This window comes from Bactrocera dorsalis, chromosome 1, assembly GCF_023373825.1.
Source record: "Bactrocera dorsalis isolate Fly_Bdor chromosome 1, ASM2337382v1, whole genome shotgun sequence".
Taxonomy (NCBI): Eukaryota; Metazoa; Arthropoda; class Insecta; order Diptera; family Tephritidae; genus Bactrocera; species Bactrocera dorsalis.
Window position 1 is genome coordinate 8,676,046 of NC_064303.1, and position 21,929 is coordinate 8,697,974.

The 21,929-nt window shown below is 35.6% G+C and overlaps 2 protein-coding genes across 2 annotated transcripts in view; both read left to right on the forward strand.

The window, feature by feature from the left end:
• Window positions 1–6,311, forward strand: part of LOC105222290 (caprin homolog) — a 62,559-nt gene extending 56,248 nt beyond the window's left edge. Inside the window, exon 3 of the mRNA XM_049451713.1 lies at window positions 4,805–6,311. Within this exon, the coding sequence (XP_049307670.1) occupies window positions 4,805–5,293 (489 nt within the window). The 3' untranslated portion in view covers window positions 5,294–6,311. The remainder of the gene's footprint in view (window positions 1–4,804) is intronic.
• A 14,130-nt stretch (window positions 6,312–20,441) lies between these two features.
• The window catches only part of LOC105222289 (mucin-2), a 127,365-nt gene continuing 125,877 nt past the window's right edge, over window positions 20,442–21,929 (forward strand). Inside the window, exon 1 of the mRNA XM_049446751.1 lies at window positions 20,442–21,485. The gene's annotated coding sequence lies outside the window, so the exon portion shown is untranslated. The remainder of the gene's footprint in view (window positions 21,486–21,929) is intronic.

The window sequence follows — 21,929 nt, forward strand, 5'->3', positions numbered from 1 at the left end:
TTAATATTGTAAATTACCGTAAGTTGAAATATAAATTATCAAAAAACTATGAATAGAAAGAAAAAAGTGCTTATTTAATAGAGTTGCCATATTTTTTGGTGCGGCTTAAATAATTTTTTTTAAGTAAAAAATACAAAAAGTATTTTTTGTGGCTTTTACTGTAATAGAAATGCATATTTAAAACAAAAAAAAGTTGGTGGAGTTGCCACCTATTTTTAGTTTGTGAAATATTCAGTCATATAGATCAATACTTATCTTCACCTATCGCTGAATTCATAATTTTTTTGTTTTTGTTTTCCAAATTCGTGTATTTAAGCCCAGATGTGGTTGAAATATATGTATGCACACATTAGAGCGGGTCGATTTACAGGGAGCCAAAAAATATAAAAAAATGGCGTATTCGAGAAATGTTATACGGATCATTGAGAAGAATTTTACACATAAGACTATTTTGATTTTTGTATTGATTTTTTAATTGATATTGATATTGATATTGATATTGATATTGATATAGATATTGATATTGATATTGATATTGATATTGATATTGATATTGATATTGATATTGATATTGATATTGATATTGATATTGATATTGATATTGATATTGATATTGATATTGATATTGATATTGATATTGATATTGATATTGACATTGATATTGATATTGATATTGATATTGATATTGATATTGATATTGATATTGATAATCAAAATTGATAATAGAATTTGCCTACAGTGAGAGCCACCAGTAGATTTTTTTACAAAAATGAGAAATAAAAAAAGTAGGGTTGCCATATTTCTTTTTTTTTATTCACTTAGACAAAATGGGTATCAAATGAAAACTGATCGATCGAACAACGATTTTTGTTTTCAAATAAGTTATAAAGGAAGTGTGATAAAAATGAGGAGCAAATTGCTGGAAAAAGTATGCTTCCGTGATGTTTCTAGGCTTATTCAATGAGAACATCTTTTAAATTAGACTATATTATATTTAAAAATAAACAATTATGCTGTCTAATACTTAGTGTTCAACTACAAAACAAAAATTATTAAATTCTGCTTTCAAAATGTTCCCCTTAACGGCGTTCCACAGTACACATAAACAAAAGCAGTGCTCAAAAACATATCTAGCAGTGTTTTTATAAATATATAGTTGTCTTTGGGTTCGGTTTTGCTGCGCATTTGCTGTAACGCGCACCCGTAAGTTAATCACCATTCATTCAACGAGTTTTTCCATGTGGGCGCCTGAAAGCGCGCAACACAAAAGCGCCAACAACGACGCGCCGCTGAATGAAGCGTATATTTGCATGTCAGTGTGTGCGTGTTGTGTTAGTGTGCGCCATTTTGCTTTTAAAGCCCGTGCAAAAAAAACCGTTTAGGCTTTTTGGCGAAAGATTTTTCGCTATTTGTGAAATTAACGCCATTTTTTTAACTCCGCCTCGCCGCGGCTCAAAGCGGTAAACTTTCGCAGAAAAATCTAGATGAAAAACAAGTAAACCGGATAACGCGCCGCGTGGTATTTCTGTGCTTTTGACAGCTGGACTTGACCCGCAAGAGATTTCAGCATCAGCGCTTGCCACATGAGCTGCACCACTTAATTTGAGTGCAACTTGCAGCTGCCCGCGCTTTACGCCACCGGGTGCCGCATGCCAACGCGCGCCGCGATTTCTTCAATGCCCACTTTTAATTAATGTGTTTCTTGTAATTTTCAACGGTATCTCTCTGTAGATTTTATTGCCGCATTTTCTGTGTAGCGTGCAAGAGTTTTTACTTGTACATGTGTGTGTGTATGTGTTTTTGTTGGCTTCATTTTTATTGTTCTTCTTCACTTGATATTCTCCTGCGGTTATAATTATCATTACTCAACGGTGTTTCTTCTGCTCGGATTTCATTTTGCGGTTGTTGTTGTTTTTTTTTCTTGTAATTTTTTCATCATTTCGCTTCGCTTTTTGCCGCTGTACAGGTAAGGTCAGTCATTTAATTGGCAGCCACGCAAAATTTTTCGCAGCCGAGTGCATCAGCGCGTTTGGGAAAAGAGAGTTGCAAAAAAAAAACCAGCAAAAACAAGCAAAAACGTTAACTTTGACTACAGCGAAGCTATGATACCCTTCACATGCGAATTTCTTATAACATATGAGAGTGTAAAAAATCTTTATCTTGATTTTGATATTTTGGTTTGTATGGCAGCTATATGCTATAGTAGTCCGATCTGAACAATTTTATCATGGATTGTAGCGACGTCTTAGATAGTATTCTAGGACAAAAATCATGAAGATATCTAGTGAAATAAAAAAAATTTTCATACTAGAACTTGATTTTGATCGTTCAATTTGTATGACAGCTATAAGCTATAGTAGTCCGATGTAAAAAATATTTGTTCTTATTATAGCGATATCTTGGATAACAATCTGTGCCAAATTTCGTAAAGATAACTTCGAAAATAAACAACTTTTCCATACAAGAACTTGAATTGGATCGGACAGTTTGTATGGCAGCTATATGCTATTGTCGTCCAATATCAACAATTCCAACAAATGAGCAGTCTATGGGAAAAAATAGTTCATGTGCGAAATTTCAGATCGATATCTCAAAAACTGAAGGACTAATCCGCGTATACAGATGGATAGAAAAAAGGACATGTTCTAAATCAACTCAGCTCGTCACGCTTATCATTTATATATGTCTATATCAGATCGATATACTTTAAAGGGCCTCCCCGGTTTCTTTCTGAGTGTTATAAGTTTCGTGCCAAATTTAATACCCCCCGTTCAGGGTATAAAAATAATGCGTAACGGCAAACTCGTAGCATACATTACGGCGTTTAACAAATTAAAATTTTGCGGTCGAACGGTCGTTTGACATACTTCTGTTACGCTGAATTATGAGCGTATTTTCATATTTGATACAGTTGTATTTTCTGTCTACAACAACAGCACTGTCATACAACAACACATATAAACAGTCAGAACAGCAATATATTAACACTCACACTCGCACATGCTCATGTGAGCGAATTTATAATTGAAATGTCATTTTCAGCAGTTGTGCAGCGAGTTCATTTCGCTGTGTTCGTAAAATTTGCTGAATTTCTTGGAAAAAAAATTTTCGATATTCCGAAAATTTGGTTCTTACTTTTTCGAGTGCTTTCATGTATATTTTGTAAAGGATAAATGATGATTTGGATTCACTTGAGTTGCTATGCGTATCTTGGAGGAATCAGCTTATGAATATTAAACTAAAAAATATTTAATAAATTTTTTAAGTATCTAGATATGAAGTTTTAATATCACAATTTTATTGGCTTTTTCGTAACTTTGTCTTAAAAAAAATATTACTGGAATCATGGAAAAAGATTGGAACTTAAAAATCGCTTATTTCTTAATCACTTTAAAAAATGCTTATTTTGAGTTTACTTCCAGGGTGGTACGATAAATTTCTGGTATTTATATTCTCCTTTTAGCATTTAATACTAAGACCAGCGGTACTCTAACTTCCTTAATTCTTTGAAAAGTGATTTACTGAAGGTTTGTTAGTTTTAAGGTGGACGTAGAAGAAGTTCGCAGCCTAGTTCGATAAGTTCGACTCAAAATCATACAGTTTTTTCTGCAATCCGGCTTCATATGTGTCCAATAGTTTAGCATAGTAGAGCTCTGTGATCTTTTGTTTTCCATTTTCCAGGCAGTCCATTTTCCATCTAAATCACAACTTACGAGTTCCAGCAAACGGTTGGCATCACATTTCCGGCTGATAGCAAACTTTATGCCGAGAGGTTTGACATATTACAGACCTGCGATCTCTTACTTTCCTTCAATTGTGGATATTGGTCACACCTTAAGCATCTCAGAAAAATGCATCTGTTTTCGTGTGGGTGTCGATGTGTAGTGTTCTCATGAGTATTGCAGAATGTGGATTGTAAGCCATGATATGGTGAGTGTGGTGAAGGTGGCGTATCAGTGTTGTGAGTCTGAGGCAATGTTGTGTGTTAGTATGGTATATTTGTTGATAAATATTAAGGGATGATGCTCATTTTTACAGCATCATATTTCCGGACGGATCTGGGTTTGGGGGTTTGCAAAACCTAACTCGTGTAAGAATTGAGGCCGAACGGCGATCAAGGGCATTGCACCCATTCCGACTTTCGTAAGTAAAATTTGTTCACTTTTGTTTTCATTGGTACGTTAGTAAACATAATTGCCGCATTTGGAGTTATGATAATCCATATACCATTGTTGAAACGCCGTTCCATACTCCGTCGCTTTCTGTGAAGGTACTTTTTGAAGTATCCGCGGCCAGATAAAAGCTTTGTTGTCTCCTTCCATTAAGCACGTCTGCCCAGATTTCAGCTCCTTATATTAGGACGCTAATTTTTGTCGATATTAAAAGCTTCCTCTTTTCTTGGCTGGGGTTTCCAATGATGGCCATTAGTCTGTTGAGTTGGGAGGTGATTTTCGCTGCCTTTCCTGTGGCTGGCTAGATGTGTAGCCAGAAGGTTAGTCTGGTGTGTAGCCTTACGTCTAGAGAGTTTGCTGTTTTTTGCGTTCAAAGAATTTCCATAGTCCTTTATATACTTATTTATATGAATATGTATTTCGTATCATGGTACAATAAATCTCATATTATGCTGACCACGCAAAAATTAAATGTCAATCAATTTTAGCTCAAATACATACATATATACTTACATATATAAGTAACACATAATATAAGACAAACACATGTAGTTAAAGACTTCTCTACTTTAATCCCACACACATTTTCATTCCAACATGCCTTATTCTCTTCTTTATGTCTTCACTTGCAGACTGGCACCGCATTGCTGATTATTTACTCAACTTTCGCCGCCATTTACTACTCGAAAGTAAATCCATTGGTGTCCGATTATGACTACACCGACTACTTGGGTGGCGCACGATCGCTGAGCGGTGGCGACGAAGACTTCATCGATGATGACAGTGACGGTGGTGAAGGCGGTGGCAAGCAGGGACGACGCAGCAGCTGGCTGAATGCGATGTTGCCACGCGCTGGACGCACATTGCAATATATACTCGATGCGCTCGATAAACTGCCCGTGGATCATCGTGAGGCGGACGAAGCGATGCGTGGCGAACGTGCAGGCGTAGCGACGACAAATCGACAGGCGTTTGGTGAAGATTATGCAACAGGAAATGCGTATGAAAATGACGATGACGCTGACGATGCAACGAGACAAAGCGCGGAGGAAGTTGGTGGCGCAGCGGCGCCTGAAGAATTGGAGGCAACGCAGCGGCAAGTGCGCGCTTATGCGGCTTGACGGCGTTAATGAGTGTATGCTGTAGTAATTTCTACGTGCGATTGGTCACGAGACACACACAGACAGGCATATTGATTTATATTTTTTTTATTCGTATATATAATGTGCCTCACATATTTTCAGGCGCTACAGCCTGGGCAGCTATAAAAACGCGCAGCCATAAATTCTGACGCAATTATTTACAATAGTTTTTCTTTACTTGCTGTAGCCTTTCTTTTTTTGGGTATTCTTTTAATGGTTTTTTTTCCTTTTTTTCTTATTTTTTCTATTTTTTTTATTATTTTATTTTTATTTTCTTATTATTGCTTGTTTGCCTCATTGCTTTACGCGCTGCTTGCATGGCGTCCGCTCACATTAACGTTATTTATTTGCATGCAACCAATTCATTTTTGCATACATTTTCAGTTTTTTTGTTGTATTGTTGCATTGCAATTTTTCTTTGCAACTTTTTTTTTATTATTTTACATTTTTTTTATTTTTGCATTTTCATTTAATTTTCTCTCTTTCGTTCACGTTTTCTCATTGATTTATGGCGTAGAATTTATGTGGCACACACTGCCAGTCGCTGTGGCACCAACGCAGACGACACATTTGGCGCTGTCATTGCCTTCGCATAGCTCTAGCGACCACAGCTGCCAGCTTATAGTGCTTTAATTTTACTAAAAGACATTTGATTCAGCAGTATTTGGCTTGGCGTTAAGCGTGCTCTGCGAAATGACGCAATCGAAAAGCAATCCATATTAATTTTAAACAATAATATTTTAATAAAAAATTCTGTTTATGTTTTTAGCTACATAAGGGATGGTATTTTTAAGTTATAATTAAAATGCACTCGAAGGTCTTTTGATGAAATGCATTTCTGTGTCTTGTGGCCGAATATAAGTTTTTTAATAAAAAAGATATAGAAATTACTATAACGGTATATATATGTACTTAATGTAAAAAATTATTGTGTTATAAGCACTCAGTGAGCTATGATAATGAATATGTTAATGGTATAAATGAAAATAAAATTGTACAAAAAAATAAATCTAGTATACATTTAGGGGCGCAGAAAATTTAGACCTTTGGAATTAAACAATTATTGATGGATTTTTGTTAATATTGGTTAGACGAAAAAGGCTTTTCGTATTTTGTCAATGCTGTCAATGATGCTGTTTCCGTACTGGAAATTTCGATGTGAAAAATGCACCTCGCTCTGGTCGAACTATCGTTGAAAAAGTCCATGAAATTATGGAAAAAGTTGACCAGGACCAACACATAAGCAGCCATGATATCACTAAAGAACTTAACATTCATTATCAAACGGTTTTGAACCATTTAAAAAAGGCTGGCTACAAAAAGAAGCACGATGTTTGGTTACCACATGAATTGTCTGTGAAAAATTGAATGGACCGAATTAAGATCTACGATTCTTTGCTGAAACCAAATGAAATCGAACCATTTCTGAAGCAAATAATGTGTGAAAAAGTTCATGGTCTAAGCGTGGCGAATCGCAACAAATAGACGCAAAGCAAGGATTGACGCCTCGAAAGGTTATGATGAGTGCATGGTGGGATTGGAAAGGTATCATCTACTATGCTCCACTCTGGTCGAACGATTGATTCTACATTTTACTGTCAACAACTGATGAGATTGAAGCAAGCAATCGAAAAAAATGGCCAGAACTGATCAACAGAAAGGGCTTCGTCTTCCATCAGGACAACGCTAGACCACACACATCTTTGATGACTCCGCAAAAACTGGGAGAGTTTGGCTTCTCTCACGCCATGTAGTTCTCTTTACAACACTCAGACTCAGGAAATCTGGTTTTCTAAAAAAGCATGAGTCTGTATATTCGGAAATCCTCGTACGCTTACATTTCATACAGGACCTTTTGGAACACAGAGTTACCAAATCACACACTGGCGGCTCTTTCTCTGTCTACATGAGTGCGTGGGAGTTGTGAAAGAAAGTGAGCTTTTTTACCGATGGGTTACTGACTATTGTAGTTTCTTTCAAGCTGAGGTTGCTGCTAGTAAGGTAGCAATATGCTTTTTGTTGCGGAGTGCAGCCTTCTTTAGCGATGCAAACAGCGACTCTGGGTGCAGAGTGGCAATACCGATTTTGAGCTCACGTGCGTTTAAGGCTGACTAAAGAATACCTAACCATGTTATCAATGACATCGAGTCACGTTATGATAAGAATAGTATAGATGCCAGATGGCACAGCGGATTCACAGGTAGCTGTAAAGTTGACGAGCTGGTAAGTACTAGTATATAGAATGGGAACGGGTTAGTGCTCCAGCCTTTTTGTATTCTACTATTGGATAGCTGGGCTTCACTGGTGCTTAGTCAGCGTTGGGCTGCTATAACCATTGAAAGGTGAAACTTGCTGAGAGAGAAGAGCTCTCTGGACGTTTTTCCTATTTACCACGGTAGGGCCTTGAGACTGCATACTTGACCAATGCTTGCTGAACTGGCCTAAGACTCAGCACATATGTATATATATCTCCTTACTTGCTGTTGCCTGAAATTTTCTTTGAAAATCTTACTTTTCGTCATTCAGTAGCATTCTTCGGAAAATTGCCAAAAATTGATATAAATATAATAATATTAATATTGATATAAAAATCGCATGCAATAAATTTGTATTTGAAAAAAAAAAAACGCATTTAATAAATAGGTGTCTGAGCAAGCGAAGATAGTAGTACTTGTTGTTTGAATTTTTCTTTGGAAGGAAAGGTTCCCCCATTTAAATTCGAAATCGCATTGGTTTAAATAAATTTGTATTTGATAAAAAATCGCATGCAATATATTTCTGTTTCTGAGCAAATGAAGATTTGTAATTGTTAAATAGTATGTATTATTAAAGAGCTAAATTTGTTGCATACCTTAAGGCGTCACAAGTTTTCAAACAAATACACATACTAAATGTCATTATTTATCACATGTCATTGAGGCAAAATGTTTATTTGTTTGTTTATTTAATTTTCTAAATTTATAAATATTCTTGTCCGAAGACGCATGCAACATTTTACGCGCTTTTTAAATAGCTACTTGCATTACAAAAGTGAGAAGCTTATTTCCTTCACAATATTCGTAAATCAATATTTTACAACACACTGTATACAGCAATACATACATACCAATAAAAGCGAACGTACATTATAAGTAGTATCGGGTGGATATTTACTGCAGTCATATTGCTTTGCGTGCAATCGTTTGAGCACACGAGTGTAATAAGTAAATTTTTAATTAAAATCATCAAAGAGTAAGCACAATAATGAATTTGGGGTAAGTGTGTGGGGCGCTGTAATTGTTTTATTGAGAAGTAATTAAACGCATGTAATTAAAATTATAAGGAGTACAAAATATTGCAGGACCAAATAAAAAGTATTGAAAAGAAACCAAGCATGTGGAGAATTGACGAGCAAAGGATGTGCTTATAATGTGGCGAGGGAAATAAATTGTGCACACAAACCTATAAATTAAGTGCGGATGTACGTGAACATCTGTAATACGGCAGGCGAAGGAAATAGTTAATATATAAGAGATAACTTATTTGAAAGAATAACGAATTTAATATGTAATACTAAAATATCATAAGGGGTTTTCGTTTAACAGTGGCAAAGGGAAACTTACTGGTTAGAGATTAATTAAGTGCACTTTCTCAGCCAAAAATAACAATATATCTCTGGCCGAAAATATGTATGTAAATTGCAGATTGATATCACAAAAGTACTAGTTCACATATGTAATTAGTAAAAGAAAGTGAACAGTTAAATCTTTTTCATATAATTAATTTTCTAGGTTGGCAACTCTGTTAATAATATTATATGAATATTGATTTGTAGTCTGAAATGAAGTTGATTACAGCTGAAAAATAATTGTAAGAGAAAATTTCCTAAAAAATATACCGCGGGAAATTTTTTCCACTTGAAAAATTCTTATTCGATTATCATAAGATCGTGCTACTCTGCATTATAAAACATAATATTAATATAAGAGAAAATTTCCCAAAAAAATAAAAAAAATAAACTTCGGGGTAATTTTTTTCCATTGAAAAAGTCGTATTCGATTATCATAGGTACGTGCTACTTTGCATTATTAAACATAACATTATTATCAGAAAAAATTTCCTAAAAATATACCTCGGAGAAATTTTGTTGCAATCGAAAAATTCGTATTCTATTATCATAAGAACGTGCTACTCTGCATTATAAAATATAACATTCTTGTAAGAGAAAATTTTCCAAAATACATATATATCTCGGGGAAATTTTTTTCAATTGAAAAATTCGTATTCGATTATCATAAGATCGTGCTACTCTGCATTATAAAACATAACATTCTTGTAAGAGAACATTTCCTTAAAAACATACCTCGGGGAAATTTTTTTCAATTGAAAAATTCGTATTCGATTACCTGTACCCTGTATTATAAAACCTAACATTCTTGTAAGAGAAAATTTTCTAAAATAATTACCTAAATTTCCCCGAAAAAAATTTCCCGAGGTAAAGCAGAGCGCATCATTTTCTGTGGTGAGATGTGGGCTTATGAATATGACATTGAAACTGTCCAACAATCTTTGTCCAACCTTTGGCGCTCTAAAAATAAGCCGAAGCCGTAAAAACATAAATTTTTAGAAGGCATTGTAAGCCAACCCAGCCGATACTGTATTCTTCCTTGGCTGTTATGGATATTTTTGGACAATTAGTAATATTTGAAGTCGCTTAATTTCTATCCAATCTGACGAACAACTCGGAAAGTTTTAGGATTTGGTCTCGTTGTTGTACAATAATTTTCTTATTTGATTACGTACTCCACAAATACTGTCTCGCAAGCGAACGGCGCTACTGTTATCTCATAAGACGTGCTGCAATGTAAGCCACTGCTAACACAGTTTCCAAAGCAGCAGCTGAAGTCCAAAAGTCAACAGCTGCGGTCAGCTGTTCGTAGCCAAACAGCTGAGTGTAGATCAGCAGAATTTGAGTGAAGAAGAGACGCTGCTGCTGCTGGTAAGGTGTGAGTGAAATGAGTGAATGAAAGGAGTACGTGAGTGAATAATATGCGTGAGCAAACTGAGTGAGCGAAATAAGTGACCGAAGTTAATGAGCGAAGTGAGTGAACGTAATGAGTGAGCAAAATGCGTAAGCGAAGTGAGTCAGCTTAAGCCACATTTGGTTAGCAATAACTTCATACAAGAACCAACTAAATATGGTGATGGCGCAGCAAACGGCCGTGATATGAAATCAATCAGCAGACAGAAGCGAAGAATTACGTATTAATGTGTTTATATATATTTCGGTAGATATACATACATACATATATACGAGTATAAATACAGTGTTTAGCTGCCGCTCTCACCCATAAGGCGGTCGCTTCATTAGCGCATAGCCATTCTAAGTTGGTAATTGCCAAGTCAATCAACTGTTGCAAGTTGGCGATCCATATATTTGTAGGTATGTATATATGATATATACATATCTACATGAATATATGTCTATCATATATATGGATGTCTGTAGTAATAATATTTTGCTGCAGTTTATGGAAGCTTCTGCTGATTTTACAAGCCACCATTCACATTTTGCATGAACTTTTCACCTATTGACGGTTGGCCACATTTTTATTTCTTCTTGATTAACTCCCCAGACACACGTACTCGTATACATGTACATATATAGCTGTAGATATTTATAGCTAGCCAACGTTCTGCTTAATGGCCTAGTTTCTGTGCTTTGGTTATGTCATTGCTTAGCATTGAAAATCAGTAGCATGCTTATTACATAAGTTTAGCTTTGGAAAATCTTAGAATTGCAGCAGCGGCAGTTCGCTGCTTTGGCTTTCAGCTATTTGACGCAAAAGTTTAATGACTCTTTTTGCAAGTTCACAATACACTTGTACATTTTGCTAGAAAGCCTTGCATTCACTGCCTTTTACTAAAAGGCTGGCACTTATAACTACAGCGTTTTGTTCAAAACGGTGCTTAATGAATATGTAACTATATATTTAAAGAAAAAACTATTTTTAGCAATTCTTTGAGTAGTTTTTGCAGTATTTAATTTTTTAATTTTTTTGTAGTATTTTTTTTTTTTATTTTTCTCCTTCCTTTTTGCATTATTTTTTACCACTTTGCTTGTTTTTAGTTTGCCCTCAGCGTATGTCTGCATATTTGCTATTTACCACATTATTGTAATTTTTTTTTGTCCACTGAACAGTCGTAAATAATTTTTGTTGGAAATTTCGCGCTTTCTCGCCAAAGGTTCTGCAGGTCACTGTCTTCCTTGACTTCGGTTATTTATTTACTTTTTCTTTATTTTTCTACGCAGTTTTTTCAACACTACTAATGATTAGTGAGCTTACATTATACATATATGTATGTATATATAGCATAAATTTGTAAAGAATAACATGCGTAGATTTTTAAAGAAATTTTCGAAAGTGTATACACATAAAATATTTTCTAAGCAATTAATGTAGCGGTAATTCGAGGTCTTCTGAAAAGACACTGAAATTTATGATTTTGAGAAATGCTGAATCAAAATAACTCAAGGGCCTAAAATATTGGATAGTCGTAAAAGTTTTTTCGTATTTCACATCAAACTTCAAGCGAAGCGAGTGAAACCTTGTTGTGCTAAACGAACTGATACAGCTTTGTCTCCGCAAACTTCACAAATTTCGTTGGTGGCTTGTGTGGCATTCTTCCCTTTTTTACAAATATTTCAAAATTTAGCGAATTTCTTCATGTTTGAACAGCTGTAACATTTTTTTCAATTTCCCTTATTTTTTCACCTTTCTTTTATTTATTTGGCTCAAGGAAGCTTGAAATCTCACCTTTCCAACATTATATGATATGATATATTGTAATTGGTAGCACTGGAGATATACGACTTCAACGACATCTATTGACAAAATACGAGAAGTCTTATTTGACTACCCAATATCTTCGGCGTGCTTTCCAAAATGTTGTTTATACCGAACCAAGAACAATTCATATACGTTGACATACGGTTCTATGTTACCGGAATTATTCGGTTAAAGACTGTTATTTGAGCAGTCTAAGAAAACATTTTCGAAATTATCTAGATCTCTTAAGTTAGGTTAGATTAAGTGGTCGGTGTTAACAGGGATTTCACTTGAACAGCTTAGAACGCCATTTCATTGTGTTACGTTAAACTCCAGTTTGATAGAACATAAGAGCCCTCACAAATCGTCAAAGCGTTTTAAGCCTACCACAAATTAGTTATGACGGCTAACGTCAGTTACGGCTAAGTTCCCTGGTTCGCCGAAAGTAAGACTACTGAGAGGTTTCATCTTCGGCCTTGCAAAAGGTTGGGCAATGGAGAAGAAATTGTTTAAATGTGTCCACCTAACTTTCCTCATACAACATTGACAACTTGCGGCCGTCAATATCCAGTGAGAACTCCTACTAATGCCGAAAGATGAAATTTGAAAAATTTGAAGGGCAAGTAATTCAGAAAGTATCCTGCGATTTACTTTACGCCAAAAGGTTATTGCAGTCGCACAGGAAAGGGTCGTCGACGTCAGTCATGAAACGCAAGCTGCTAATGGAGATCGAGTTCGGTCCCATTCCAACGTGAGTGGAGCAAGGGTGCCACCCCTGACTATCTTATCTACTTTGAAGTTCCCAATGAGCGCTCTACAACCGAGATAGATATCATAGTACTGCCTCCGTTACGATTTTGTAGAGCCAAAACATCAGCTTTAGTGAAAGCTTCCACCTTTTCCTTACAACTCCTTTACAGAAATAAAAGGCAACTCTCTGTCAAGGATAAGCCCTAGTTTTTTCACATTATCAACAGATTGAAGACGTGAACCTCCGAATGTGGAGATAGCCATGGGATCGTATACCTGTTGGTAAATAGAACCTCTTGGCATTTATTTGGGTTTATTGCTAAGCTGCTTGTTCGATACCACGTTGAAGTAACCTTCGATTAGCTGTGGTATTTAAAAATTTTTAGATCTTATAGTATGTGATGCATTTTCGAAAATTTCTTAAAAAATATGCTTTCGAATATGCTGTCGAAGCGTTGCAGAAATGTTATGAAGCATGGAAAACGCGCTGGAATCACTGTATAGCTGCCCAAGGGAACTACTTTGAAGGGGATGGCAGAGTTGTAGAATAATTTTCAAACATACGGTTTTTATGGAATCAATCTCATTACTTAATTGTCATACCTCATAGACGATGTGTTGTTATTGTCGATGGGGTGTCATCATTCACTGCGTCTTCGGGAGTGTCATAAGAAAGCGTTTTAGGTCCCTTTCTCTTTGTGCTGTTTATTAAATTTTTCAAACTGCGTCCTAAAATGCATAACTGAAATCAAAGATCTTGGGGTAATCTTTGACAACAGATTTTCTTTCATTAATCACATCAACTATATCACTTATAAATCATTCTCTGTGCTTGAATGCGTTTAAAAGATTTTTCTTGAATTTACCCTCCGCTCCTGAAAGTTTGTTGACGCAATACCATCGCATACATCTCGTTAATTGCTTTTACAACTTAAATCACTGGAAGATTGACGGTCCGTTCTCTACCTTTCATTTGTTTTCAATGTTATTAATGGAAGTATTGACTGTCCCTATTTTCTATGAAAAATTAATTTCGATACTCCTCAGAGTTGTCTCAGATTTGTTTCCCCATTTTTTGTAAAAAGGAGAATACTAAATGCCTGGTCAACAAAGTACCTTCTTCTTCGAAATTAATTTGAATTTTCAAAAATTTTCTTGTGGATATTTTCTAGACATATCTCTATGAAAACATATAAGCAAAATCGATACTTTTTTATAGACTAGAATATCTGATTAAAGGTGAAGCTAACTGAACTGTGCGTTTATACTGTGGAGGCCTGTAGTTTGAAAACTGTAAAACGGTAAAGACAAGCAATATATGCAGGATAGATAAAATTGAATTTTTCGAAACTTTAGACTAGATTTGCTTCTCAAAGTATAGCTAGGGTACTATGTATAACCAAAATTGCTTACAATAAATTATACGCAGTTGTTCTATAGTTATTCTTCTTTTGTTCCTAACAGTGATCCTTGCGTGTTCCCTTTTCATTTTCACCTCTCGTTTGCTAAGAATATTGTCAATTTGTTTATCTCTAATTTATTCAATTCTGTCTGCGCGCCCTTTTTCTAAGCTTGCGACATTTTACAAATACATGCAAACAAGCACATCGATTTTAATCAGCGAAAAGCAGCGCTTAGACATGAGGACCAATGAACTGTTGCTGTCTGTTTATCGACTTGACAACATGTAAGCAATAATCTCCGCTCTTTCTAGATCAACTGATAAAAGAATTCTTAGGAAACATATATTTACATTTATAATACCTTTACCATTTACTTTGTTGCTCATTTGTTTTGCATCTCGTCGCTGGCTGCCGCTCACAGTTTGTTGACACTTCGCATACCTACAAAGTGCACAGTGATAAGATAAGCTTCTAACGAGCGGATGCGAGCTACAAATGCACAAATGGATTTGCTTAACAGCGGAAAATGCATGAAGTCAAGGAAATATACTGCGGTGTTTTATAGCGAATTGTTGTCGCTTGTTACCTAACGAGAGCACTGCGTCCTTCTACTGTAGAAATAGTTGTTAGCATTTGCCGGTGAATTGATTTCTCACAGCTGGGTGCAGTTTATTTACCGCTTGCAATATATGGTTCGAATGTGTGGCAGACAAATTACAGTTATATAATGCGCTTAATATAAGCCATGGCTCAACAGGATTCAATATATTTAACGGTAAATTGAGACAATAGAGCAGGGTGGAGATTGGTGAAGTGATTTGGAGGAGAAAGATTCATTGAGCTAAGGGGAATGCAGGCCAATCAATAAAAACTTTGAATCTAGAGATAAGAGAAGTGACGGAACTTGAGTAAAAATTAAAAATTTCAAGCTCTTAAGCATTCACTTTTTTCGATGTTGGTCTGGCGGACGGCTGAAAAGACAGTCAACCGGATTTCAACTTTTCTCGTCATCCTGATCATATATCTATCTCAATTAGTTTTAAGAGATATATAAAACCGTCAGGTGAACAAAACTGTTATATTCTGTAGCAACATATCCAAGTTCTGTCATTTATTTATTCTTAACGAGCGTATCTTTCGCGATGCACTGGGACAATCGTTCAGGAAGTTTGAGCGCAGGAACCAGCTTCACCCATATAAACCTTCAACAAAACAAGTTGAGTTTCCTGCAGGCTTAAAATATTACTTTTATAAAGGGTGATTTTTTAAGAGCTTGATAACTTTTTAAAAAAAAAAACGCATAAAATTTGCAAAATCTCATCGGTTCTTTATTTGAAACGTTAGATTGGTTCATGACATTTACTTTTTGAAGATAATTTCATTTAAATGTTGACCGCGGCTGCGTCTTAGGTGGTCCATTCGGAAAGTCCAATTTTGGGCAACTTTTTCGAGCATTTCGGCCGGAATAGCCCGAATTTCTTCGGAAATGTTGTCTTCCAAAGCTGGAATAGTTGCTGGCTTATTTCTGTAGACTTTAGACTTGACGTAGCCCCACAAAAATAGTCTAAAGGCGTTAAATCGCATGATCTTGGTGGCCAACTTACGGGTCCATTTCTTGAGATGAATTGTTGTCCGAAGTTTTTCCCTCAAAATGGCCATAGAATCGCGAGCTGTGTGGCATGTAGCGCCATCTTGTTGAAACCACATGTCAACCAAGTTCAGTTCTTCCATTTTTGGCAACAAAAAGTTTGTTAGCATCGAACGATAGCGATCGCCATTCACCGTAACGTTGCGTCCAACAGCATCTTTGAAAAAATACGGTCCAATGATTCCACCAGCGTACAAACCACACCAAACAGTGCATTTTTCGGGATGCATGGGCAGTTCTTGAACGGCTTCTGGTTGCTCTTCACCCCAAATGCGGCAATTTTGCTTATTTACGTAGCCATTCAACCAGAAATGAGCCTCATCGCTGAACAAAATTTGTCGATAAAAACATTTCGAACCGAACACTGATTTTGGTAATAAAATTCAATGATTTGCAAGCGTTGCTCGTTAGTAAGTCTATTCATGATGAAATGTCAAAGCATACTGAGCATCTTTCTCTTTGACACCATGTCTGAAATCCCACGTGATCTGTCAAATACTAATGCATGAAAATCCTAACCTCAAAAAAATCACCCGTTACAAGGTGCCTTCCAAAGTAAACAGCACTAGCGCCCCCTGGTCGTGCCACTTATATGTCGACTGGTACGTTATAATCTGCTATTTTTATCGATTGTCCAGTGAGAATTTGATGACATTTCATCGATTGGAAATGCGATTTTTGCGTTTTAAGTGTCAGAAAGTTTGTGTTATCGGTGCGAAAATGAGCCGGGAAATTCCATTGAAACTGTGCATGAATTCATTAAAAATCGATCGCGCTGATTTCATTGAAATTTATCGCATTTTGACCGAACATTTGGGCTTACGAAAGGTGTGTGAACGCACAAATTGACTGACGACCAAAATTGCTCAGAATCCAACATTCGTGTCGACGCTTGTGACCGTTTATTTGACCAAAAATTACATTTTAACCATTAACGACTTCTTCCTTTTCGGAAAAATGCATCTCCCCATGAAAGGAAAGCGTTATGCAGACGTAGAGGCCATTTAAAAGGCTTGCACCGGTATACTGGCGGCCATACCGGTCAACGAGCTAAAACACTCCTTCGACATGCTTTTGGACCGTGCAAAAACCTGTATTGAAGCAGAAGGAGACTATTTTGAATAAAATAAATTGATTTTGATTGCCGAAAAAACTATTTGTTCTGTTTTTTTAAGTCCTGTTTACTTTGGAACGCACGTTGTTTATATGCATATGCTATGAAAAATTTAATTCAACTGAATTTAAACAAAATTAACCCTTTTGTTACCACCTGAAGTGTCGCATTTAGCACTAATTCCAGAAAAACTTATAAAAGTACTTTGGTGGTCGCTGAAGGGTTAAACTACACACTTGAATTGTACATAGAAATCTTTTGACAGGTAATTTATCGCATAAAGTTCAGGTTAATTATTCTCGTGGAACATTTTAACTTATCAGGCTCATTTGAAAGCTACCCTTTGATACGAAAAGAATGAATTGAACCATAGATAATGCAATAAAAAGTTTTAGAAACCGGGTCAAACCACGTTTAGTGATCCAGGGATATTTCGCAAAATCACCGATTTTGAAAATTAGGAGCTCGTTAGGAGGGCGACCAAACGCATACCTCTTGATATAAATAACGGGTGATTTTTTTGAGGTTAGGATTTTCATGCATTAGTATTTGACAGATCACGTGGGATTTCAGACATGGTGTCAAAGAGAAAGATGCTCAGTATGCTTTGACATTTCATCATGAATAGACTTACTAACGAGCAACGCTTGCAAATCATTGAATTTTATTACCAAATCAGTGTTCGGTTCGAAATGTGTTTTATCGACAAATTTTGTTCAGCGATGAGGCTCATTTCTGGTTGAATGGCTACGTAAATAAGCAAAATTGCCGCATTTGGGGTGAAGAGCAACCAGAAGCCGTTCAAGAACTGCCCATGCATCCCGAAAAATGCACTGTTTGGTGTGGTTTGTACGCTGGTGGAATCATTGGACCGTATTTTTTTTCAAAGATGCTGTTGGACGCAACGTTACGGTGAATGGCGATCGCTATCGTTCGATGCTAACAAACTTTTTGTTGCCAAAAATGGAAGAACTGAACTTGGTTGACATGTGGTTTCAACAAGATGGCGCTACATGCCACACAGCTCGCGATTCTATGGCCATTTTGAGGGAAAACTTCGGACAACAATTCATCTCAAGAAATGGACCCGTAAGTTGGCCACCAAGATCATGCGATTTAACGCCGTTAGACTATTTTTGTGGGGGCTACGTCAAGTCTAAAGTCTACAGAAATAAGCCAGCAACTATTCCAGCTTTGGAAGACAACATTTCCGAAGAAATTCGGGCTATTCCGGCCGAAATGCTCGAAAAAGTTGCCCAAAATTGGACTTTCCGAATGGACCACCTAAGACGCAGCCGCGGTCAACATTTAAATGAAATTATCTTCAAAAAGTAAATGTCATGAACCAATCTAACGTTTCAAATAAAGAACCGATGAGATTTTGCAAATTTTATGCGTTTTTTTTTTAAAAAAAGTTATCAAGCTCTTAAAAAATCACCCTTTATTTCGTCAAAATTATTTTTTCTGTTAAAGTTTTTGAAGATTGAAATTTAGAGGACGAGAAAATTGTAAAAACTATTTTCTTATAAGCTACTGGAGATAAATCGATGAAATTTTGCGAAACTAAAAAAATGTCCGTACTATATTATAGATATTTTTTCATGGTCCTTTTGTTTAAATAATAATATTTTACATAATTTTTTGTTAAACAAAAGGCTACGTCCCTCTACCACTCTTAAGGAGGTATTCTACTCTAGAAATCAAATTTTTGGGCAGTTTTTTGAATTAAATTGAAAAAAACCAAAAATATTTTTACTATCCATTTTTTTTATGGAGTTTTTATAGATATCTTAAGAATACAGAAAAAAAAAAATTTACAAAAAAATATAAATATCCTGGTGACATTGATCCTGACTCTCCTGGTGGTCTGAAAAAAAAATTCTTAATCTTAATCAGTAGGGATGCTGTTATAGTCCCTACCTCAGGGAACACGAAAAAATTTTTTTTTGAAAAATGGCGACTGCCTGAAAATAAAAATAAATTTTTACGCTTTTTTGAAATTCCTGAATTTTTTTTTAGATATTAAAAACAAAGGATTAAGGATTATATAAAGATAAAGAATAAAGGATTATATAAAGAAGGTTCACACAAAATTTCTAGTAAGTCGATTGAATAGAACTTGAGATAATGCCGGTACCGTGCGGAAAAGTTGTTTCGAGAAAACATATACTCGAAATTATTTATCGGATGAATTTAAAATTTTCTGAAAATTTTTTCTAACTTATATTCAATTTAAGTTTGTTTTTCAGTATCAATTTCGAATTTTCTGAAAATATTTTTAATACCAATAATATTAATCAATTTATAAAAAAAAAAAAAAATTTTTAAACTCATAATTTGACATAACCTCTTAGGCAATAGATTTCAAGAAATTATAGTCCATCCATTTAAAAGAAAAATGGGTAGTGAAATAATTGAAGCAGAAAATACAATAAATATTTATAAAATAATAAAATTTTACTTATAAAAAACGAAAAACCAAGAACTAACCAATAATAGGAGCAATAACGAATAATATCTATATATATATGATATACTTACTTGTAAGAGATCTACCACCCAATCTATAACTCTCAGCGCGTACTCTCTTAAACTACTGCTCTCTCACATACTCATCTCATTACCTACCTTTATAACTTCATCGCTCTTCCTCCTCTATCAACTTCCCAACTTTACGCTGCACTCTCTTTTACACACACTCTACCGGCCTCCACTCTTAACGCAACAAAAGAAAAATTCTTTAACATAAAAACCACCTAAACGCATGCACCTACAAACGCAGCGCGCATGCGCACACATAGCAATAAAATCAGCTATTATTGTTGTGGCCGCAGCACCAACAGCAATCAACAGAAAGTCAGGTTCAATGCCTGCCCCGGCGATCTAGGCATCAGCTACCGCATATACATACATCACCCCATCGGCGCGCTACGACAGTCGTTAAATACGAGCGAGCAGCGCACACGTAAATATGTGCGTGCCAGTGATATGATTGTATATTTTGCTTTATGCAGAACTTCTCATTTATTATTAGACTATGCGTATGCAACACGCTGCTGGCAAATTAATGCGCGATCGTTGCTGATCGGGCGTTCATGTGCGGAGAAAAATATGTATTTATGGATAGTGAGGTATATATGTATGTATATATATATGTATGTATATATATTACTAGTTAGTTAATGGCTTATTGCTGCTATTCTTCTTTTATCCACCTTTGCGGTTTTTTATTGTTTCTATTTTTTTCTGCTCCACACACCTCTACAATTCTTGCTTGCCACTTTACCAACTATCTGCTCGCAATCTTTGCTCTCTCCCATTGCTTCTGTGCGCTTCTTAAATAACTCATCACTGATACCCATCAACTCCGTGCTTTCTTTTGTTCTTATTTTCGAACGCTTTGTCCACTGCTTTGGCCGCTGCCAGCTTGTGCTTTATAACTTTCTTTCGCTACTTTGTTTTCTTTCTCCACTTTGCTTGCTCTCTCTACTTTATTTTCTCTATTTGCTTTATTTTTATTTTTCTCATTTTTCCTTTTGCTTCTAGCATTTATTTGCTATTTGCTTATTGCCACCGTCCGTTGCAGCGTTGTAAACTTGATCTTGTGGTAAAAGCAATTTCTTCAGCGGCGACTGTGATTTGCCTTGACTCGCTTGTGGGCCATCAGTTCTCTTGCGACTGCGTGCGCGTTAGCAACATAAAAGCGACTCGTCTTCTGCCACCGAATTGGTTAAACTCGCGTCGAGTTAGTGTGTGTGTGTGCTTGCTACATAAAGTGTAGTGAAAGAGCAAGAAAAAGGAGTAAGAAGTGATTATATATACATATTTACATATATACTAGTGCTAAACAAAAGACTTAAGCAACGAACGTGCTTCGAGTATAAAAGTACTAATTTTGTATTAAAAAAATGTTTGAAATATAAAAATTGCAGTAATAAATAAATTTTCGAAACATTATATCCAGTGCATCTCTTCTACTTGCGAAATCTGTGCCCTTGCTACATTATACCCTGATTTACATACATACATAGACATATTTGTCTGTATATATATAAGCAGTTAAAATTTGCGCTGACTTTGAACTCGCCACTCAAGTTCATTGACGAACTTTTGTTGGGCGCTTTGTGTGGCAACTAAAGCCTGGAACTTCGTTCGAGTTGAAATTGCGGCTGGAGCCATTTTGAGCGTTACTTAAACTGTATGCTAGTGCTGCTGCTTTAATAAAAATTAAAAGATTTTTAAATATTCTTTAAAAGTTATTGATTACTATAAAAAGTTAAGTTAATTTGTGTACTTTCGGTTCGGTGCTTCGCTTCAACTTTTAGCTTCGTGTATTAAGGCTTAAAATTGTGCAGTGTTACTTATATTTGCAGCATATTTCCACATGAGTGGAGGTATATTGCGGTTTTGGCGTTAGAAAGGACGGAAAAAGTACCACAATTGTATGGTGAGTACTGAAAGTTATAGAGATTTAGCTTTAGAGTGATAAAAATATGTTTTGTAAATGTTTTAATAAGAAATATTCATATTTTTCTTTAATTTTTCTTAATTTTTGTTTCTCTAAAAAATTGTTTGATATTGAGATTTTTAAATAAAAATATTTAATAAATTTTCTACAAAGCTTGAGAATGCCGGAAGGCCAAAATAAAGACAAAAAATTCATAGCAGCTGCTCTAGTGCTTTAATACCTTCATTGTTGCTTTTCTCATAGCATAAAAGGGTGTAAAAAGATCATATACTTGATTTTGTACGTTCAGTTTGTATGGCAGCTATATGCTTTAGTCATGCGATCTGAAAATTTCTTAACATATTATAGCGCTGCTTTAGAAAATATGCCTTACAAAATTTCGTAATGATATCTCATCAAACAAAATAGTTTTCCATACAAGCA